Source organism: Martes martes (genome assembly GCF_963455335.1).
Source record: "Martes martes genome assembly, chromosome: X".
In the NCBI taxonomy this organism is placed as follows: Eukaryota; Metazoa; Chordata; class Mammalia; order Carnivora; family Mustelidae; genus Martes; species Martes martes.
Window position 1 is genome coordinate 13,642,647 of NC_137897.1, and position 23,996 is coordinate 13,666,642.

The 23,996-nt window shown below is 41.3% G+C and overlaps 1 protein-coding gene across 1 annotated transcript in view; it reads left to right on the forward strand.

Annotated features, from left to right (window-relative positions):
- Window positions 1-18,359, forward strand: part of CDKL5 (cyclin dependent kinase like 5) — a 211,153-nt gene extending 192,794 nt beyond the window's left edge. Inside the window, exons 16-18 of the mRNA XM_080794722.1 lie at window positions 3,693-3,792; window positions 8,623-8,742; window positions 11,311-18,359. Of these exons, the coding sequence (XP_080650848.1) occupies window positions 3,693-3,792; window positions 8,623-8,742; window positions 11,311-11,697 (607 nt within the window). The 3' untranslated portion in view covers window positions 11,698-18,359. The remainder of the gene's footprint in view (window positions 1-3,692; window positions 3,793-8,622; window positions 8,743-11,310) is intronic.
- Window positions 18,360-23,996: the final 5,637 nt, after the last annotated feature.

The following is a 23,996-nucleotide window of genomic DNA, read 5'->3' on the forward strand; positions in this document are numbered from 1 at the left end:
ATGGCAAGGGAAGGGGGGGGCGGGTAGCAGGGAAGGAGTCACGCGGCTGTACTGAAGCACCAGAGTCTGACCCTCTGGCAAACCTGTGGGTATCCCACCTTGAGTCTGTGAGCAGCGTCACCACTCACTCCTTGTTTTATTTTTCTCTCTAGCCCCAACACCTCTAACACCAGGCCCACCACATACACTGGACTCCATAAGTGTTGGTTGACTTCCATTCAGTCAACTTTCGTTCCTTCCTTTTTTAGGGAAGCCTTGCATTCTCTCTTTACTCTTAACCCCTTATAAAACAGCTGTTGTGTTAGAGGATACCAGAGTAGGGGGGGTTGCTACCCTCTACCCCCACCCCAGCTGTTTGATCGGCCCCGGATAGTGTGCCAGGTGACTAGCTGGGTGGTCCTTCTCAAAGGTCTGTACCTGAGATGGATGTGATCGTCCATTTGTCCTTCTCTCGTGCTGTTCCTCTTGGACCGTTTGTTGCCTATACCAGGTATAATCATAGGGTCCGGACTTCACAGATGAGATAAGTTATGGTATAGTACCCGTTGTAACTGATCTAGTCTCTGTCTTTACTCTTTTGTACAACACACAGCTCTTCAGGTGCCTGTGTTCCAGGCGGCTTCTCTCCGCCTCTGCCTCTCTCTTAGTCTATCTTCCGGGCTTTCTCCCTCTATTTCTCTAACTCTCTGTATGTGTATGTTTCCATGTAGCTTCTCCCTCTCTTTCTCCTTCCTCTGTCTCCCTTCTCTCTCTCTCCCTCTCCCACTTGCGCTCTTTTTCTTTCTGACTTCCTTTTTGTGTCTTTCATGATATACGCACACTCATGCTTCACTCATAGCTTTCATCTTTGTAGTTCAAGGGTAACTTATTTCCTTCTTTGTTTTGGTCTCTGGGATCTTTCCCTGGCTGAGTCTTGGCCCCATCGCTTCTGCTCAGTCTCAGTCTGAAGATGTTTTCCTCATCGTTCCTCCTTTCCTTGGGCTCTAGTTTATCCAGTGTCTCTGAAAAGACCCTACAGAGGGTCTCTGATCTTCCTGCATTTTATGCTCACAAGGGACTGCAAACCCTGGGCTTTTTGTCCTCCTGCTGTTTCTCATTCATTACCCTTCTCATCGGCCCCCCTCACTTTCTTCTTACTGGATAGAGACTTTTCTTCCCATCCCAGATCTGTTCCTCATAGGATTAGTGTCTCAAAGCCTTCTCTTGCTCTCATGCCAGCATTAGCATTCTTATAGTAATGCCCATTCCCATCCTGAGCTTGCAGTCATGATGAATGTGTCCCCCTTAAAGATTTCCTGGATTGGCAGAAAGCACTTTTACTATTGACCCTCAGCAGACCTTGAAGATTTTGTTAGACTTACGTTCTGATCGGGTAAAACAAAACAAAACAAAACAAAACAAAAACCCTCCCTGTTTATCTGAATACTTTGCTGTGCTTCTAGGTTAGGTGCAGACCCCATTATGGAAGGACATAAGCTGTAACATAAGCAAATAGTTCTTTAACTTTTGTAAGTTACTATAAGGCATTAAAAATAGTATTGGTGGTTGGTCTAGATGCTATGTGAGGTTCCTTTCAGTTCTGAGAGTTGTGCTCTTGTGATTCCAGCGAACTACACTGTATTTACTGTATTCCTTAGAACCTGAACTTTCCACTCTTCTGTTCTTACCTATGCCATCATATCTGAAGTTTTCTAGCTTCCAAAATTATAAATGTATCATTCTGAGTTCTAATGCTACCTATTTTTATTGGTTGTGTTGCATTATGAAACTTTTCACTTCAGAACTTGGAACTGTCAATGATTGTAGGTCCTAATGAGTTTCAGGACCACTTGGGGCTACAGTCCCAATTTTTACTTCCTTGGTATTCCCATTAACTTTTAGGCTAGACACTTAAGAAGAAATGATCATTGCTCCTTCACAGAGTCATGTTTTCCTGTTTTTTAATCTGTCTGTCCATCTGTCTCTCTTTTTCAGTCTCTTCCCTTGTTGTCTTAGATCTTGAGTTTTGGGGTTTTCAAATAAATTTTCTGTGGTTTGTACAATCTTTTTATTATATCTGTAGTACACGTTTGATGTTGAAACTAAAAAGAAGAAATAATAAATCACCAATAATCTTTCTACCCAGAGATGGTAGCTGTCAAGATTTTATTTTGTTTTATTCCTGCCTTTAAAAAGTGTGTGTGTGTGTGTGTGTGTGTGTGTGTGTACACACATATATGCCTTTTTATTTTAAAGATTTACTTATTTATTTGAGAGGGAGGGAGAGCACAAGCAGGAGGGGCAGAGGGAGAAGGAGAGAGAATCCCAAGCAGATGCCCTGCTGAGCATGGAGCCCGATGCAGGGCTCAGTCCCATGACCTGAGATCATGACCTGAGCCGAAACCAAGAGTCAGATGCTTAACCAACTGTACCACCCAGGCGCCCATCTTTTTTTTTTTTTTTTTTAATACAATTAGGATCATATTATGTAGCAAGTTTTGAATCTTGTAGTTTTTCACTTAGTATTATATTTGTATTCCTTTAGATTACTTGAAATTTTTTGAAGATATGATTTATTTTTGATAGCTTTGTGGTGTTTTCTATCCTGTGGTTCTGTAACAGTTTATATAGATGTTTACTGTCTCCACATGGATTTCATCAAGAATGCTACTTGCTCATTGTTTTCTTAGATATTGTAGTAACTTCATCACCATTGCGTGTTTTAAAATCACCAAATATGAATGAACTCTCACCTTTAATGTTTGGCTCTTGATTTTAGGGAATAGCTAATAGAAGGAATTCAGTCATTTGAGAAAATGGTTTTGCACAGTCATATGTTAAAATTTAAAACAGAGCCCATGGAATGTGTCTTTTTGAAGAGTAACACCGGTTGAGTTGCTTTTTAAAGACCGTAAATGAAATTAAGTAATACAGGGCCTTTGTTAACATACGAGTCAGCAACTTAATAAGGCCACGGTGTTCTGTTTGCTGTCCGTTAATACCTCCTATTTGTGTTAAAATACCTGATGGAGTCAGTGTGGCATGAAGCTTAATGTTGTCCGTTATTTTCAGTTAGAAGCTTTTTTTCCACGAGTACTTTTTATTGAAGTATTCATCTTGTCCATGTTCTTACTGGATCTATTTTTCAAATTAGTTCCAATAAATAGGTACAAGGTTTTTATGAAGGAATTTTTCAGTTTGAGGCAATTTTTACTTTTATTTACAGTGCTCTGTAGCACCATTGTTTTTTTGTTTTGTTTTTTTATGTTCAGTATCTTGGCAAGCCACTAATTATGAACTTCTCAAGCTAGTTTTAGAAAGGTAAATAGAAAAACAAAGATATTGAAAATGTTTCAGCTATTTCCCTTGGAGGGTTATGAAAAAGGCATCCATCCTTTAAACTGTGTGCTTTTCAGACTCTCCAGTGCTGAGGTTTTCTACAGCATGAAAGTGGTCCTGCAGCGCAGTTACCAGATCGTTTGTAATAATGCGCAAATGGCCAGTTCAAGTGAGCTGTGCCAAAGGCTAATCATTAACCATGGCTGATAGATTCAGTTGCCCCTGTGCTTTTTAGGGGCTCTTTACCTATGTGCTTGATTTGTCATGGCTGTTTGAATCTGGTTTCATGCATTTTTTAGTTTTCATTGTACTTGTCATAGAATGGCAGGAGAAAGATTGAAAGATCAATGTGATAAAAATTTCTTCCCATTTAGGAAAAGTCCTGAAAACATTAGTCATTCCGAACAACTCAAGGAAAAGGAGAAACAAGGTTTTTTCAGGTCAATGAAAAAGAAAAAGAAGAAATCTCAAACAGTAAGTAGATGGCTGCTTTCTGTATACAGTGGCACACGAGTCTGCGTTAGTCTGTGGGTACTTGACATTTTGGATGTGGCAATGAAAGTGAATTATTTTCTTATTGAGATTTGACATGCGTACATTGTATATGTGTCTTTCTAAATTCTATCCAACTATCCTCCTCTTACAGAGCCTTTTCTAGATTCCACAGACTCTCCAGGAATAGAAGAAATTTAGTTTGGATGAGAGAGAGCACTAACCTCTCTCGGTAAACATCCATGTGGATTTATATTCATGTAGAAACTATGAAGCTGCAGGGTTTTTTTCGTTGGGGGTTAAACACGTGTGAAAACTTAGGAAATGGTTTTGCTGTATGCTTAAATCTTGAAATTTATAACTAACCATCATTCATTATTCTTCCCTGGCTGGTTTTCCAGTTGCCATGTTGACAAGTGCATTTCTGGGCTGCATAATCACAGAGAGGAGAATAGTATTTGACATTTCAGGGCTTGCTTTAGTAGGAAGACATGTTTATCTTGTGACTGAACTGTGAAATGGAACGAGTCTAATCTCCTGGGAGCCCTCTGCCTGAACCAAGGTTTGGCTCCATGGAACCGTGCACATCACATCACTGAACCACCCAAGCAAGGATCCTGCTGGTTAGTGACGTGAGGAAACATGGGAAAGCCAGGCCTCTAGGCCAGCAGGAGACTCTTCACCCACGTGAGGCCTGCTTCCCCCTTTTCTTTATGGTACTTGCAGGGCCAGACAGTGTTGAGTCAGCTATTTTAAACGCTTTTGTTTCTATTTCTCCTTCGTACATGATTGACTCTCATTTTTTAAAAAGGAAAAAAGATTCTAGGATTATGGCTCAGTGGTCAGTAAAGATGAGATAGATGATTAGCACAGAATGTAATACCCAAAGTAAGGGTCATAGATGTTCTGGAAGTATTAATAAAGACCTTCCTAGATAATGTTTCTAGATTATTCTTTCACTTGCATATTTGTGAAATTGATGTATCTCCTCTTGGAAAAATTGAGAAAAAAATGATCATTTCTAATCTTATCACCCTGTCACACTGATCTTATTACCCTATTACAACTAGCATTACTACACTGATCTTATTTTCTTCATTTTAATGGCTGCATAATATTTCCTGAAACATTCACATTTTTTAAAAAGCTGCCTACATCTCTACCTAAAATTCACTTAAAGCAAAATGTCACATCAAAATGCCACTCAGTCAAATATTGCTATATTTATTATTTAGATGGGATGAACAAAATAGACCTGATTTATTAAAGTGGAAAAGCTTAAAATATTTAAAGTGCTAATACAATAAAACTGTTATCATTGTCTGTAGAACATATTTATCCATCATGAACATTGAACTTAGACTATCTCTCCTAACCCTTGTTATTTTTATTTTGAGGTTTTTGTTTTTGTTTTTAACCTCAGGTCTGTAGCCACTGTGGGGTAATTAAGTGGAAGAAAGTAGCAGGAACCAAGGAATTGAAGGTGTTTTGTGTATAGACTTGGCTTTTGATGTCTGTCTGCATTAGACTAACATTTAACCTAAAGTCCCTAGCTCACCAGGGCATGAATTAAGTGTATACATGTTGACTGACTCTGGTATTCAGGATCTGGTTCAAATTTTAGATTTTCAAATAGTATAGATTAGGGCAAATAAGAAAATAATTATTCTCCAACATCCTTTCCACTCAGACTTCTTTAAGGTTTGTATACATTTCATTTTCCATATGTAAAGTAACTGCAAAATATCTCTATATAGGCCACAGTGCTTTAAGCCTCACAAATCAAAAGTTGTGCCTCTGCATTTTTTAATTAAAAGAAAAAGAATTTTTTTTTGAGAGAGCGAGAGAACCCCAAATACGCTCCACAACCAGCACAGAGCCCAAAGCAGAGCTCAGCCTCAGCAACCCTGAGATCACGACCTAAGCCAAAATCAAGAGTCAGACGCCCAACCGCCTAAGCCACCCAGCCACCCTAGAAGAAAAAAATTTTTGAAGACTTTGGTTTGTAGAGTAAGATTTCCAAAGAGCTCTCTGTATTTTGCCAGACCTCAGGCTCCTAAGCCTAATGTGACGTCAACTCTGCCTCCTTCAAGTAAGCGTTGGAACAGAATTAAAGTTACCTTTTTTTCACTTTCTAGAACTCAGCAAAAGGAAACTAGGTAAACCAGCTTAGAGAGATTTAAAGCTTTGTGGCCTTTGCATAAAACTCAAAAAAAAAAAAAAAACAAAAAAACGAAGGAAGGAAAGAAATATGTGCCCAGTGCATGTAGAGAAACAGGACATTTTTAAACCTCATTGGGTCCTAAATCTAGTTGTTAACACCTTTATTTCACTGATAGAGGACTGACCAGGCAAGTTGTAACCTGCCCGAAGTCACACGATCAGTCAGGAGAGCTAGAGGTGGGTTCTCCTAAATAGCAGGCCCGGGCTCTGTCCCTGCCACAGGCCCATCTCTGGTCGAAAGCCTCTGGCCGCTGATTCCTGGGAACTCTCCTGCGGCTTCCTTAGCGATGTAAGTTAAACTCTTCCCTGGGATCCCATTGTAGGAACAGGAACCTTTAATGGGCTATCTTAATTGAATGGCTTCATACAAGGTGATCTGAATACCTTCATATATATGCTAGTTCTCTAACAATTGAACTATCCAAAACAGGGAAAAGTGGTGCCAAAAAATAATTCTGTATTGCAAAGGTGCCTGCTTTGACTCAAGCAAATCTGGAAGCCGCCTTGGGAAATCTGGCTTCAGTTCCATATCCAGAGTTACATAAGCCCTCAGAGCATATGGCGACTTTGCCAACTTGGTAATTGTACCCTAGTTAGTTAGTATCTCAATTGGTAATCGTGCGTCAATTTAAAGATTGAACTTTCTGTTTTTTCACTTTGAAAACCTGTATTCTGAATGGTGCCACATATTTTCCCTGGAGTGAATATTTCCTTAACAGCATAGAACCAGGCTTCTTCCATGATGGTAGACCATGTGATGTTTTCTGGTTCAAGAGTTGACCATGTTGAAAAGGGTTTGCTGTATCCTCTTCTCCCCGTCTTCCCCATAGGCAGATCACGTGGTCAATGCTTTAGTCGCTGAAGTCCTCTCTAGCAATTAGGAAAAGATTGACGTTCATAAGTAGCTCTTTAAACACAATTCTTTACAATAATCTTATTCCTAAGCTCAGTGTGACTAGACATACATAGGTTTCTAGGCATTCTTATTATAGGTAAGGATCATGACTGCAAGTTCTTTATATACATTGAAGTTTTTGCAGGTTTTGAATTTACTTTGTTGGCATCTCCATGTCCAGGTGAGAAATGACACAGAACTCCTCTAGGTGCACACACAGCACAGTTTCCTTAAGTGACCGTTAACATTGGACAGTATCAGGGCTCCCAAGGGCTAGGAGTTTCAGTAAGAATACCCTTCTTTTTCTTCTTTCTTTCTTTCTTTCTTTCTTTTCTGTTCTTTCTTTTTTCTTTTCTGTTTTCTTTTTTCTTTCTTTCTTTTTTTTTTTTTTTTTTTTGCAATTAGTTTATTTGTATCTTATATTGCAGACAGATTCCACCAACGGGGAGAATCCAAGCATCAAGAAATCCCTCTTTCCTCTTTTTAATTCAAAGAATCATTTAAAGCATAGTTCTTCTTTGAAAAAGCTTCCTGTAGTCACTCCACCCATGGTACCCATTTTTACGTACGGTAGCCCTGCACACTGCTCCAGTAAACTTGTTTTACTGATGACCACAGCATGTCTTGTATTTTCATGAGGTCATATTCTCTTTGTGCTAGTTAAGTACCTGAGCCAGTTCCATAAAGTTACTAAAATATCAATTCTTTGCCATTCTGGATTTTGTGAATCAGTTAAGGAAGTTGAAGCCTAAAAGGCTACTAAACAAACTAGTGAAAGGCTAGTTTGGGTTGTCTGGTTAGCCACTTGTGGGCAGACGGCATTCATAAAATCCCTTATCTCCTGTAGAGAATCTGATTAACATTTATAATTAACCATGTCTTTTCATTTGGCTCACAAAGTCTGTTAACGCTTGGTTGGCAGTTTGTTCTTTGAAACCAAGTTGAATTGACCAAATTGAGTGAGCCAGCAGGCTCCACTTTTCTTAGTCGGTGATTTGCTTTTTCCTCGCCTGGCTCTAGCTTTTGCTGGTCACTTAGTGTAAAGCCAGGGCTTTTGCTTGGCATTTGACATTATTCTGTGTTCACCAAAATCGGTGAAAGTACCAATTGCATTCATTTGGAGTTTGTGGCACAAAGTTCCAGGATTTTCATACTGTGTAATGCTAGACCCAGATTTACTCGGTGGTGTCTTGGGAATATGATTCAAACCATACTTCTCCCACTTCAGTATCCTTGAAAGCCTGCTAGGCTTCTTTGGGCACCACCAAATACAGTGTTTGGATCATTTTCCCAGCAGGAGCAAATTTTTGTTTTATTGAACTGGTTCATAACCTAACTGCAATATGGATGAGGATACGACAGCAGTTTCTGGTACAGCCCAACTTAACTGCTCTCTCTTACAGCGACTGAAACTAACAGCATGGGAATGCTTTAAGGGTTGAGGTTTTAACAAAGCTGCATGACATCTGCCAATTTTTCCTAATACAGGGAAAATTATTAAGAGGGAAGCAGAATTTAACTGGCATCACTTGCATTGTGAACATTGGGAGAGTTTTGGTTTCCTTTTTTATTGGGAGGCCGGGTCGAGGTTTGGTTTCCTTTGATTTGCTTTTGTTCTCCTCTTGGGTGTGGTTGCATAGCTAAGTAAGGCTTATTGGGGTTCTTATTGAATCCTTGCCCATATTCTGCTCTAGGTGCCCAATTCTGACGGCCCTGATCTACTGACATTACAGAAAGCCATTCATTCTGCTAGCACCCCGAGCAGCAGACCAAAGGAGTGGCGTCCTGAGAAGATCTCTGATCTACAGACCCAAGTGAGTAGTGCCTGTAACGCTCCTAGATTCTTAGACTCTGCAGTGACTATCTCGCTTGAGAGGAGAGCAAGGTTGAGGAATTCAGCCTCAGTGTTACAACCAGGCTGGGAGCCTCCTCAGGATATACCCTCACTGTGAATAGCAGATGCATCTTGGGAGTCCAGATGAATCTTGTTTCAGTGACCCGTGTCCAAATGGGAAAAACAGTGAGCTTCCTTTAGCCCTCACCTAGCCCTGGGTCGGGGAGGATAGGCGGTAGGTGTTAGAGGGGTGTAAGGGGAGTAATGAAGATGTGGTCCCAGCCCATAAATACTAACGTCCTGGGAGAGAGAGAAAATCTATAAATAACCATAATTCATGGTAAAAAGTGAGGCATGCCATAAAATGTAGGGGAGGGTGAGAGGTAGTGGGAAGATGAAGGTTTCGTTAAATGTGGCAGCATACGAATTAGGCCTTGAAAGACAGATATGATAACCTTTCTTGAAAGAATTAGCTTCTGAAATTGATACATTTTTTGATAGAAAATCAAACAGTTGTGTTAGGAACTGCATATTATGCAATATTATATAATTGCATTTATCTGCCATAGTGGGGATAAACAGAAAATGAATCAGTAAATTTTTTGAGGTAACTGAGGTGTATCTCCTTTGGACAACTATTTTGATGGAAATGTTGGAATATTGCATTTTTTCAGTATCCCTTACTGAGTACAGTGACATAATTTAACTTGTTTTTGATGATACTAACATTTTTATAAAGCTAGTATTCCTCTGTACTGTAATTTCTGACAACCTGATGAGCTTTTAGAGCTCTAGGATTGCTTGTACCTATAGACGGCCACAGATTTCTGTGATTTGGAGGAAGAGGGTCTATTTTTATAGGTTTGTTGTTTACTTTCTTTAACTGTTACTTAGAGCCACTGACGGGAATTCCCAAATTTCACTTGTATTTGACCAACCATTTATGTTTTCTGCTTCTAACATAATACCGGCTAAGGGGAGGGAAGGTGATAGAAAGGGTGGAGAGAACCAGATACCCAAGTTGTTGGCTATGTATCCAAACTAAGAGCACAAGGCTCTGAGTGATAGCCTGATGTTCTCTTCCCAGTTTTAGGAAAAAGAGTATGGGGCTTTAGAACCTTCCTTGTGTAGCCATTTCTTTTTGCTAAGAAGCTCTTTTCAGGTTACTTTATGTCTCTAGCTGGACCCAAATTATTGTAATTGCTCAACAGTCGCATGTGGTCAGGGCTATAAAAATTACCAGGAGTCTCATTGTGTTATCATACCAGTTTCAGTAACAAAAAACATAACTTGGAGCACTTAGGATGTACACTGTACTGTGCCACCTCCCCTGGGGACCACAGAGCTTTTGTGGACAGACTCTGGAATAGCCATGGAAGATGCTTCCTTAGGAGCAATTTCTGAGTCCATTCTCAAGCAATTTCCCTTCGATTTCGGTGCTCTGATCCTTCAAATCTTGTAGTATTCCTTGAGATCATCAACATTTTATTAAAACTTTGCCAAGCCCTTAAACGCATGGCCCTTGAGACTTGGTAGCCAGAGGCTAGGGGTACATCTTGAGTGCAGGGTCCCTGTCGAGGGCCCTGCATTTCAGGGTGTTTTCACATGCCGCTTCTGATGGTAAGCCTCATCACACATAGAGGAGGAGAGGGGAGTGAGCCCCTTTCCCTGGTGGGGGAGCCGTGGTTCAGCAGTCGCCTGAGCAGAGTTGCCCAGTGTGGGGTAGGTGGCTGCCAGGACCCTCCCTTCTGCCTTGAAGCACAATCCCCTCCACGGTGGCAGCATGTGTGGAATCTGGGCCCCAGCCACCCAGGAGACAAGCAGGGCTGCTGTGAGCCCATGTTAGGAATCCAAAGCCTCCTGTGAGTCCGTTGTGTTAATTTAGAGTCTGTAGGGCTTTTGCTTGTTTTCCTCTGCTTTGTTCACTTTTCAGTGCTCAGATCTTACCCCCACCCCTAAAAAAGTAGTAAGTACAGAAAGGGAACATTTAGATTTTACAGCGTCAAGGGAAAGGGAAGATCGGGGTGATCAGAACAGAAGGGGGTATGCGGTTTTTAGGCGAGTATGTTGCTACCTAATCGAAACTTTCCGTTTCTTCAGTTTTCTCTTGCCGCTAGCTAGATAGGGTTGAATGGCTGAGTCCTGGCTGGTGAAAAAATAAGTGGCAGGTTTATATGGAGCTGTTGCGAAGATTTCTCAAAAAGGGAGAGGCCTGTTCCTTTCGCTGCTTCCTGCTGGCTGAGGCATGAGATTCCCCCCTGTGAAGATGGGATGCAGCCAGATAGAAGGTGCCTGAGCCTTTGATCAGCCACCACACCAGCTCTAGAGTTCGCTAGATTTCTAGGCTTTTTCATTAAAGATAACCGACTTGGATCTTGTTTGAACAAGAAGAAAAGGACAGCTAAGGCTAAGGCTAGACTTGGCCCCTCCTCTCCTGTGCCTGCCCCGCTGGCTACGGCGCAGTCATCTCAGATCTGTGCTCCGTCTCTCCCAGCTTTCGAGTCTACTCTAAATTAAGTCCTATATGCGCTCTCATCTTTTCTTTCAGAGCCAGCCGTTAAAATCACTGCGCAAGCTGTTACATCTCTCTTCAGCCTCAAATCACCCGGCTTCCTCAGACCCCCGCTTCCAGCCCTTAACAACTCAACAAGCCAAAAATTCCTTCTCAGAAATTCGGATCCACCCTCTGAGCCAGGCCTCTGGCGGGAGCAGTAACATCCGGCAGGAGCCCACGCCAAAGGGCAGACCAGCCCTCCAGCTGCCAGGTCAGATGGACTCTGGTTGGCACGTGTCCTCTGTGACCCGGAGTGCCACAGAGGGGCCTTCCTACTCTGAACAGCTGGGTGCCAAGAGTGGGCCAAATGGGCACCCCTATAACAGAACAAATCGGTCTCGAATGCCAAATCTGAATGATTTAAAAGAGACAGCCTTGTAATGTGTGCTGGGGTAGGGGGTGGGGTGGGGGGTAGGTAAGCCAGTGGGAAGGGGATGGGAGGGGCGGGAGGTGGGGAGTGGGCTGGGCTGGGGTGGTCAGCCAGTATTTTCAGCTTTATGAAGGTGAGTGCAATATTGTATGTGTGGAGCCCTCCGGCTCCTCACGGCCGCAAATGGTAGTCAGGGATCTTAGAGCCGCAAGAGTTTCTTAGGGACCACCAGTCCCCACGGATCTTGTGTGAGAATGGATAGAGTGTGCCATTGAGGAAGAAGACATTCTTGCCAATTTCTCCCCTGTACATTCCAGCTTTAGTGCAATCCCTGTTGAACTTGGGAAAGCCAGGATGTGTTCTGGTACTGCAAGGGATAGAAAAATTCATGTCGACTGATGCCCTTACCACAGATTTTTTTTTTTTTCTGGCCTAAACTAAATATGGGGTTTATTGTAATCCAAGAGTATCCCTTTGAAGGGTTAGCAGATGAACTAACTGTATGTCTTAAATTGTTTTCTAAACTTCCATATTTGATAGGATTTGTAACATTTATTTATAATTAATATTGTACTGTTCTAATCATACCTTTTATGTTAAATGTAAAGTTATTTTGAGCTGTTTGGAACATTGTGAAGCAGTGGGACAGCTACAGTAGTTTCTATAAAAACTAAACAGTAACATTTATATATTGCATCAGGAGTATTTTATTCTATATATAAATATATATATAGTAAATATCTGTCTGTTTTATAAATATAATCACTTAAAGAAAGTATCATTATGACACTATCTGCCATATTTTTATACATTTGTGATATGAAGTGAGTATTATACTTCTAATCAAGGGAGTTGAATTGCGGCTGTGTGTGACTTACAGTGGGAACCGTGCTCAACTTTTAGGCCCCCGCAGTAGCCTCTAGACGTGATCCTTGGTAGCAGATGAGATGCAGCATCTCCTCCCGAACCCATAGGCAAGAAAGTCGGTTAGGTCTTTGAGAACGCTAGCAGGCCTCGTCTCCGTCTTCACGGTTGGCTCCTGTTCACATCCAGGGACGTTCCTTACACCTGAGGGGAGAATAGATCCAGGGTTACTCATGGGTCTTTGTTGAGAGAATCTGCTTTTCTCCTTAGCGGTAGTGTAGAGTGTAGACCAAAGATTTGCCAGTGAACATTCCTAGGTTGCAAGGTTGCAAGAGGCACCTTTCTGCAGCTCTTGCAAACCAGCTCTATGCTCCTGGGTCCTGTGCACGATGCCGCAGACTCTTGGCTGGTGGGGCGTGAGATCCGTGTGTGGCATTTCTATTTCCAAATGTTCTGCTCTTGTTGTTTCCAGTATATTTACAAGGCTCCTGAAGCAATTCCAGATGTAGAGAAAACTGCTATACTCACTTTTTCTTCCTGGGACTGTCCATTTATAACAAGGTTATCATGTATATCAGTACACATGTGGTCAGAACGGGACTTCTTCCCCTCATTGGATCTCCTTCGACTCCCAAGTTACTCTCAAGCATCATCAAGGCCCGTGGCCAACAAGGGTTACAGCCCGGTGTCTCTGGGCCATTCTTGACAGAAATCACCTCACTGTCATCTATCAAGAGAATTCGATTTTTGGAAGTAGTCTCTTAGCAATAATATTTTTAAAGACCCACCCCCACCCCTTCAAGGGGTAATTTCTCAATATTTATTACTTGTCCCAGGATTCTGAGAGGATCAGCCCCTGAATCAAGTCAGTGATAATTGAAATGTGCTGAGTTACTGTTCCCCCTCCCCCAAGACATTGAGAATTATAGCTCTGATGATTGTAAAGATTATCAAGAAAAGGTCTTCGTTTCCTTGAAGCTTAAATTGTGTGCATATTACATTTTTATATAACTACTATAATGATGTGTATTGATTATATATAGAGGTCATTTTAAGGTGCTTTTTATTTGATTTTAATAAGTGTAATAGGCACTAAAATGAAACTCAACTGGGTACTATCATTAAAACGATTTGATTCAAACCAATAGTTTGCATGCTCTTCGGTTCTTTTTATATCTTGTTTCTTTCACCAGTTCAGTACTGTTCAAGTAGCTCTGAATTCTGGCTTTTCCCAGGCAAAGCTGCACAAGTTATTTAAGTGACGTGAACCCTTAGCAGTTTTTGCCTGGATACTAATGACTCTTAAAGGGTGTGCAACTCTTCTTTTTCCTACTAGATCTGTACCTTGTATCCCCCCTCCTTGCAAACCAGAAACTACATTTTTTTTCCTCCGGAAAGACTTCTCACTGTGCTGTGCGCTTAGGAACTGCGCAGTCGCATTGCCATGCCGTGGCATTTGAGGCTCGTTGTCACCTAGGGGCTGATTTCCCATGTTTTCATCCTTGCTAACACTGGGATCTCAGATGTTTGCAGAACATTTATATTCATGATGGTTCTTCAAAGAAGGGCTAGAATAAATAAACCTAACTGATGAAGAGTCAATACATACTTTTCGTACATTCCCAGATTTGAGCCAGAAAATATCTACAGTGTTTTCAACTAGTGTTTTTGAGGGAGCTCTTTTATCCTCGTCTCCGCTTTTGTCCATTCTGCCTTTTCATTGACCTCAGTAAGCTATAGTAAGTGAACTACAATCTGCATTTCTAGCATGTATAGTTCTCTTCCTGCTCGCTGAGGGGAATGGTCAAGTTTTCTCTCAAATCTAATGAGCCCTCTCTTAGCTTTTAACTGCTGTTTTCCTCTGGTTGATGAACCATTGACCTCACAAAAATTGCCATCCGTGATAAGAAGGATTTGATTTAAAGTCACAAAAGTCTGCATTTTCCTTAGGAAGGGAAATTTTACGACGTTCACATTCTGCTCTCTGCCCTAACTTCCTAACGGACAAAATACCGCTGAATGAAGGCTTACGGATTACTTTGTTTTACGGAAGTACTGCCGATCTCCTTTTGAAAAGAAACTCCGTTTCTCTGTTTTTCTACTTTTGCTTTACCACCATCCTCATTTTTCTTCTCGGAAGTTCTGAATGAACTTTGACTGAACCTTGCTTGGTCTCAGTCTGAGGGTTAGCCTCTTCGGAGCCCCAGATCAAAAGTGCTCCGTGCTGAGGAGCTCAGGTGAGCTGTCTCTGTGGCAGTGGTTCTCAGTCAGGGCCGGTTCTGCCTCCCCGGGACATTTGGCAATGTAGGGAGACATAGTTGGTTGTTACAACCGGCGGTGGTGGGGGGAGCTGCTGGCATCTGGTGGGTAGAGGCCAGGAATGCTGCTGAACATCCTGTATCCCCAGGATCCCCCCACAAACAAAGAATGATCCAGCCCCAAATGTCAGTGGTGGAGAGGCTGAGAAACCTTGCTCTCCTGGATTCCATGCTCACTGCTCTGCGGAGCTCGGCTCTATCCTTGATCTCTCCAGGCTACCGGAGAAACTGCGGGTATGAATTCTTCAGTATCACATTCTCTGCAAGAATCTTCTACCACTCTTTTTGAATCCCTGGAATCCTGTTTGTTTTCATTGTCTTGGGCCTGCTACAAGGTACATCCTTTGGGAGGAGACCAGAGGGCATTTACAGGTGTTTGAGAACTTCAATTCTAGGTCAGCATCTTGAGAAAATCTTTCATCGAGCCACGAGGCTTATATTTAGAAGCAAGCAGCAGCCTGGCAGATTGGCATGATTTTTACCAACTGCTCAAAGGCATCCATGGCTTCTAGCTGTGTCTCCCAAAAGAAAATGTCATTGTCTTTTCTTCAAGGCATTTAATAGCTCTTTACAAATATTGGCATATGACAGACCGATTAGAAGCAAAAAAACTCTCTCCGGGTGGTTGTGATGTGGCTGTTATAGGAGTGTTTGTGCTGTATGCTTTGGTTAAATCTGTTTTAAAACCTGCTTTAAGATTTGCCATATGCATTTGTACTTTAATTCTAAGCTCAGAGCTGTGCTGGTTAGTTTCTAGTCACGTCATGTATTATAAAGTATGTCGTGGTTGTAGAGTTTGCCAGTTTAGCATGTTCCTAATCTGAAAATTAGTGGACTTCGCTAGGAAATGCTATCCCACTTTCCCTTCCCAGCACCCCTTATCTTAGTTAATGTCATAGTATCCTCACTTCTTAAACTAGTTTTTAGAGTAAATAAGGAAAAAAGCCATTTATTTTCTTCTAGCTATGTACTGAGAATGACTCAATAAGTGTACAACTTTTTTTAAAGGCCAGAGGATTACTTTTCAAGTGTGTAGAAGGCTATGTCCATTTCTGTTCACCTAGGGTCCGGGTGGTGACCCAGCTTTCAGCAAGGGCAATCGCTCATTGCGACTTACTCCCAGCATTCCGCTGGGACTCAGAAATCTGCATATTCTCTCCTGATCACAACACTTTTCTGGAGAGCACTGCTTTTATATCTAGAAGTTCGTTACCTCCTACATTATAGTGGGATACTGAGCTCCATGCGAGCACTGAGATCCACAGACTCATACTTTAGTGAGCCGGGGATGTGGTATGATACACTGAACCAAGTCAGAACATACTGAAATATTTCCTTGCCTCCTTCAGTTCATCACTATTAAAGTGTGTAGGCAGAGAAAACGGATTTACACTTTTTGAAATGGTTTCTTTAAAAGGGGCTGCACTTAGTATTAAGTGCTCATCTCCAGGGCCAGAATCTCACGAGAAGTTTCTCTCCGAGACTTAAAGAACCATCTTACAAAAACAAAAACTTGTAAGTGGTTCTGATTTCTTCATTTTGTACCTTAACCAGCTGAGATATAGAATATCTTGAGGTCTGATTCATCAGCTGGGTAAAAAAAAAATCTGTCTTCGAAACCATGAGTAAATGTAAGAAAATGAAGCCGGGACAGGACGAGACCCTCGTCTGTCTGTATACACACAATGTGGTAGAAGTAAGGTGGCGAGGAAACTCTGGGCCTGCTGCCCTATTCTATTCTATTCTTTTTTAATTGAATGTACTATAAAAGATCATAGACTTGTGCCAAGTCAGTTACTACGTGAATATTCATTTCCCTTAGTGCTTTGTTAATTCATCAGCGTTAGGCCTGGTCCTGCCTCCACCTTTCTCCACTCCAGGCACTGGCCCACCTTTCTGTGTATTTCCTATAGGATATTAAAGATGATCATACCGACATTGTATCTTCATTCAATAACTGTTTACTCCCAAATTTGAGGGAGGTGTGTCTTTTGTTTTGCCAGAAAAAATTTGTAGTAGTCTGCACGTTGGATTTCTAGGGCCAGAGAACTGCAGCAGTGAAATTGGCTTCACTTCTAAGGCCCTTCATTACCCACAAGGTTAAGCTCTCTGAACCCCATTTGATCCTTGGGTCATATTTTGATCCTCCTTTGGAATCTTAAAAAAAAATTGGTTTCCATGTTGTATGCAGATTAGAAGTTGCCTTGTTTGTTACTCTTCCAGCACAGAGTTTCAGGGAGAAAGAGGCCTTATCTGTTCCTCCATCCCTTCCGTTTTGACAGACTGCTAAGATTTCCTCAGGACTTCCTTTGGTTTGGGATTTTACTTTCCCAAAGGCCTGATCTGATTTCATTTCAGGCACAGACAAGCTTGTCCTAGTGCTCTGCTTCAGGGCTAATTAGACGAAACCCAGGAATAGAAAAGGTAGATGCCTTGACTTTTGTCCCTGTTGGGGGATTAAAGTGTTTATCCAGAGTTGTGAAAAGCTCTAGTTACAAAGCATTCAGAGTTTCAAGAAAAAAAAAAAATGATGCTTTTTCTCTTGGAGAACTTTTCAGTTCTCCACCATGGCTTAGATTTTCCAAAATGGAAAGCAAAGCTTGTATAAAGTCCATTTTCACTAGAGATACACAATCGAGTATAGTCATCTCAGTCTATTTCCCTCTCCTTATTTCCTCCTCGGTCACTGATTGAGTCAGGCTGGAGGGGTAAGCTTTGATTGCAAAAAGTGAATTTTCACTGTAAACTTGGATTGATTAACAGAAACAAGAAAACCAAACAAAATAGTTGCCCCTAATTCCTATCTCCAAGAATTGCTTTGTGCCATTTCGAATTCAGGTAGTTATTCTGTATATACTTAGAAGACTGTTCTGAGCTTCTTCAATCTCTAGGAAGTTCAAAAGGGGTATCTGGGAAGACACAGGGCAGGGTGATTTTGAGAACCCTACGCATGCATGAAATTAGACATATGGATAAGCCAGAATGATGTAACATCCAAATTTGTGGTAGATGAAGAATCAGTGGAAATTCTTAATTGCACAGACTTTATAATCCATAATACAGAGTGTAATTCCATACTTTTTACTGTGGCAAGGGTGTGATGTGGTGTTAACCTTTTTAATTTTTGAATCCAAACTGAATTTAAAGTGTTGAATATTTAAATTCCTCACAAGCTAATTATGAACCATTTGTAAAGTGTTTATATAACTCTTTGTATCATGTGTTGGTACATCTTATCAAGTTTTTTCTGGCATGTATTCCATTCTAAACTTCTGTAAAATTTCTATTGTTGCTGTAAATATTATATAAATATCTATTCCGTGGTAACCTTAATTATCAGCATGAAATGGTTAATTTTTACTGAGCACAATGTATTTTTGAATGGATCTTCCCAAATGTCTTTAATAAAATGCAGATTTTGCACTGACTGATGTGATGACCAGGCTGTCCCCATCTTAAGGATTGTGGTCCCTCGCTTTTGAACAGCAAGCTTCTCCATGTTAGTTCCCTCTTTGTAAAGGACTCTTTTGATTTCAAATGGGGGATAATGGGCCTTTGAAGTTGAAAGCAGTTTAAAGGACAGAAAGTAATGTTAAAGCAGGGCAAATCCTGTTACTTAATGATGATAGTCTTTTTTTTTTCTCCTATTTATAAAGCTTTTTTCCCCTCCTGGCCTTTTGAAAACTGGTTTCTTTCATACTTGAGTGCTGTGTTGTCTCCTTTGCACATTGCTAGACCCTCACTCTTGGTGGTTTGGGAGGATGGGAAGAGATGTCTGCCTCCTGCTTCGTGTGATGGAGAAAGCAAAGATGAAGTATTTCTTCATGTTTTAGAGTAGGGGGTTGGCAAACTTTCTTTTTTTTTTGCCAGATAGTAAATATTTGAGGCTCTGTGAGCCATAGGGTCTGTGCCATTGTAGCACAGAAGCAGCATAGGCAATATGTAAATGGATGTGGCTATGTTCCAATAAAACTTTATTTACAAAAACAGGTTGGAGGTGGGGGCCGACTTACTGACCCATTTTGGGCCCCCAGTTTTGTCTTTGGTCATTTGCTTAGTTGGTCTTACTGTTAATGCGGGAAGGGACTTAAATTGTGTGATAACATATATAAATATATAAATATATAAATATTCTTCAACTTCATCTCTCTAAGCAAAGGATAGGAGCTAAACCCAGTGATGTGCATTCTTAAAAGCACCGTGTCTCCAACTTCTTCACTCCCGCGTTTCTCCTTATTGTCCCAGAAACTTGTGATTTCAACTATACTTTTTATCAAGACTGAATCAAACTCTCTGTTGGCCTGTAATTTTCTATTTGTAGCACTTATTACGGCCAGGCGCAATGCCAAGGCTTTTACTTCTATTATTACATGTACTTGTCACAACAGTTCAGTGACGCGAGTAGTGGCCTCATTTTATAGATGAGGAAACTGAGGTTTATGGACTTTATGTTAACTTGCCCACGGTCACATGGCTAGGATTTAAAGCCTAGTGTGTTCACAGTAAAGCCCACACCCTCAAGCACTACTGAGCAGGGCAGTTGCTGCGTCTCCATCTATAGAAAACTGACGCGGGACTCGTGACATACGGCGATTCATGTACCATCATTCATCTCCCAGGAGGTGGTTGATCTGATTTGAGAATAGAGCAGTTCGTTGACACAGGTCACTGGAGGTCCAGAGACTGGTGAAGTGGCCGAGATCTTGCACAGGATCTGGAGTCCAATTGTCTGAGTAGAATCCTAGCTCTGTCACTTACATCTTGTGTGGCCTTAGGCATGTTACTTAACTTTTTTGTGCCTCAGTTTCCTTATCTTCAAATGGAAATAACCATAGTACCGACTTCATAGGGTGGTTGTGAGGATTTAATAAGATGGTAACCTGCAAAGCACTTGAGAGGTTCTAAATAAATAGCAGCTAGCTATTATTTGTGCCTCAGTTGGCACCCCTTTGAAGTTAAAAAGCAGTGTTACTGGGTCTGCACTGCCAGTTCTAGAGAGCCCATTAATACTCTTCAGATGGACTTATGCTATTTGATCCTCACATCAGCCTTGTAAAGTTGTCGGCGTTAAGAAGCACCTAGCCTGGCACTATTCTTGGGATCACAGAAGCAGCAGCCTTTACAGCAGGCCTCGGCACCCACGCTCCAGGTAGACAAAAAAGATGGGCTTCTGTCAGCGTCTCTTCAAAGACTCACCTCGGGGATGCAGTCTTCTGCCCTCTGAGACGGAATTTATTTTGAAAGGCCCAAGTAACCTTTGCTTTGTCCAAGTAACCTTCTCTCACACTTAGTACCAAAATCAGTTCCGATTTTTTTTCTAATCTTGGCAACACTTAGTGCTACTTCTTTGTTCACAGCGTTCCATTTAGTTGTTTAAACATCTGCGCTCTGTTATGTATATTTTACTGCAATTAAAAAAAAAAAAAATCTAGGGGCACCTGGGTGGCTCAGTGGGTTAAGCCGCTGCCTTCGGCTCAGGTCATGATCTCAGGGTCCTGGGATCGAGTCCCGCATGGGGCTCTCTGCTCGGCAGGGAGCCTGCTTCCCCCTCTCTCTCTCTCTCTGCCTGCCTCTCTGCCTACTTGTGATCTCTATCTGTCAAATAAATAAATGGAGTCTTTGGGGAAAAAAAAAAAATCTCCTGAAAGTGTAGGCTTTCACACTCTAGGATTGGTGAGAATAAAAGTAAACATGTTCACCTAAGGTAAAATAATGGGTTTTTACTACACTGTATATATTTTTTTTAATTGAAATTTTTCCCCACAAAAGAAATAGTACTACAAACATAGTTCACGTGTCTAATAGTAATATTCCGTTAGGCTTCCGATGTCCCTCAATAAAAGTTTTGTTTTATACTTCAGTATAAGTTAAATGAAGTAAGTAACTAATATGCTGTTATAAACAAGTTACCTGAAGATAAACATCTTATGGATATCAATATGTCATTGTTTATTAAATTCTGGAGTATGGAGCAGTTTCCAATGTGAAATCTCAGCTGGCTTTGCAGAAATTGACAAACTGATCCTAAAATTCATATGGAAGTTCACAGGACTCAATAACCAAAACGTTTTTGGAGAAGAACAACATTGGAGAACTCACATGTTCCAATTTCAATACTCACTACAAAGCTACAGTAATCAAAACTATGGTACTGGCATAAAAGACATACAGATCAATGGAATAGAATTAAGAATCCAGAAATAAATTCTCACCTTTATGGTCAGTTGAGTTCTCAGAAAGGATGCCAAGACCATTCAGTGGGGGAAGAACAGTCTTTTCAACAAATGGTGCTGGGACAACTAGATGTCCACATGCAGAGAATGAAGTTGGACTCCTACCTCATACCGCATACAAAAAGTAACCCGAAATAGATCAAAGATCTAAATGTAAGAGGTAAAACTATAAAACTCTTGAAAGAAAACAGAGGAGTAAATCTTCATGATCTGGATTTGGCAATGGTTTCTCAGGTATGATACCAAAAACACAAGGAACAAAAAGAGAAGAATAAATTGAACTTAATCAAAATTTGAAAATATGTTTCAAAGGATTACACCAAGAGAGTAAGAAGGCAACCTACAGAATAGGAGAAAATATTTGCAAGTTGTGTATCTGATAAGGGGATTGTATCTAGAATATATAAAAAAAACTCTTACAATTTGATAATAAAAAGACTGCCTGATTTTAAAATGGGTAAAGGATCTGAAAGTTATACCATAGGGCAGTGAACACATAAAAAGATACTTAGCATCATTAGTCACAGGGAAATGCAGAGCAAAACCATAGTGTGATAGTACTTCATTCACACCGGCGTGGCTCTAATCAGAAAGACAGTTAGTAACAAATGTGGAGAACCCGGAACTCTCATATATTGCTGGTGGGAGTGCATAATGGTGTGGCCACTTTGGAAAACAGTTCCTCAAAAGGTTAAAGACAGAGTTGCCATGTAACCCAACAGTTATGCTTCAAGGTATATAGCCAAGATAAATAAAAACATATGTCCAGACAAAAACTTGTACACAGTTGTTTATAGCAGCATTATTCATAATAGCCAAAAACATGGAAACAACCCAAATGTCCATCAACAGATGAATGGATAAATACAATATCATCTATGCATATAAATGGAATGATATTCAGCTGTAAAAAGGAATTAAGTACTGATACATGCTACAGTATGAATGAACCTTGGAAAAACACTATGCTAAGCAAAAGAAGCCAGACAGAAAAGACCACAATTGTATGATTCTGTTTACATGAAATGTCAAAAATAGGCAACTCTACAGAGACAGAAATTGGATCAGTAGTTGCCTAGGGCCAAGTGGGCGACTTGGTTGTGGGGGGTGGGGGAGGACAATGGCTCCTGGGTACAGGGTTTCTTTGTGGGGTGATGAATTTTTCTAAAATTGTGATAATGGTCACTCAACTCTGTACTTAAAGTCATTGAGTTGTATACTTGACATGGGTGAAATTTGTATGGTATATGATTTCATCTCATTAAACCTTTACAAAACAAAAATTTCCAACATGAACAATTAGTTGGAGAACCTCTATCGCTACCTCACACTGTTTCATTCTTCTTTCCTCTTAACTGTACTCCCCTCCTGTGTCTGGTGCGGCTGTTGCAGAGGTCCTGAGCTCTTACACTTCTGCCATTTTCTCTGACAATCCATGTCATGATAAAATTTCATTCAACTTTCCAGTAAGGGGCTCCAATCAGGCGTCTGCTCTAAATGGATTTATTCGTGTGTTCCTAAGGCCAGAGAAGGATTTTTTTTTTCCCCCTCCACCTTGAATTTGGTATGTTTGTATTTGAGAGAGTACTGAGCAAGGAAAGCTTTTTCCAGCTTCAAGTATACAGCATGGGGATTAGAAAGACGGTGGGTTGAATATAAAGCTGTTCTAAGCCCAAAACAGCAAGGAAGAGATTTGGGGCTTTTAGGAGGCTTCCCGCTCACAGAGAAGGTGAATGTGATATCCACGATCACGTTAGTGCGAGTGCATTCAGTTGGCTTGGCATTTGAAAACAGAAAGTAACAGGAAAATGAGCCGCTAGTAGAGGCTCCTACTTTCGTATACCTCTCCTTTCCACTCCCCATGTTAGCAGCCTCTCCCAAGGAAGGCCCTGAAAACTCAGGCTGAGCTATAAATGACAGAGGAGACTTAGGCTGTTGTCCCCGAAAGGTCCCTGCTTAATGCATTCCTCCAGGAGGGGAAGGCCGGGCCCATTGCTGGCCCGGTCCTTCCCAAAGGCCGTTGCAGGCTCAGGAGCAGGCATGTTTGTGTGTCGCAAGGCAAGGGAGAGAGGTTAAACATTTGGGTCACAAGAGACAGGGCCACATTGCCCTTCTTAGGACATAGGGTCTGACCGCTTCCTGCAAAGCGTGCGGTTAGCTCATGGGCCTCCTCTGCGTAGCCAGTGATAGCTCCTGGGCCAACTGTTTTCAAAATGTTAAGCTTGTCGAAAAATGGTAGCCCTAGATAAGGGGGGCATTCTGTGCTGGGGGTGAAAGCTCAGAGCAGAGGAGGCCCTTTTACCTGGTGTGATTGGTTGTGTGCACCCTCCCAGGAGACCAGGACACAGGCTCCCAACCCCTGTACTCTCGGCCAACCAGTCACCCCAAACCTTGCCCTCTGCACACCCAGTACTCTGAAGTCCTAAAAGGCCATGATTCACTGAAAACTTGAAGGAGAAACTGCAAGCTTGCTGCCCGTTTGCACTGAAATCAAAGTTTTATGCAACTATGTTCCTGTTTTCAGGGTGGTAAAGCAAAAGAGTTTTTAAATTCTCTGGGCTCCTTTGTGTTCCCTGGGACCACACCTTTCACACTGTCAGACCAAAAACAAAACAAAAACAAAAACCAAGAGCAGCAAATTACCCCTGCTACTTAGGCATTTGTATGAAAACTGGTTTTAGGGACATTTTCTTTGTTCTTATTTTCTTTGGCCCTGAGTGGGACATAAGCTCATTTTTCTTTTTTCTCTTTCATTGAAATTGGAAACTATATGTATATATCTTTTAAAGAAATTCTTTCTGCCCAGCTCTGCATTGAAAAGAGCTTGTAAAATACAGCTGCTTTTGTGACCCCCTTCGAGTCGGGGTTCCCCCACAGGCTGCTCTGAGCCCTCCG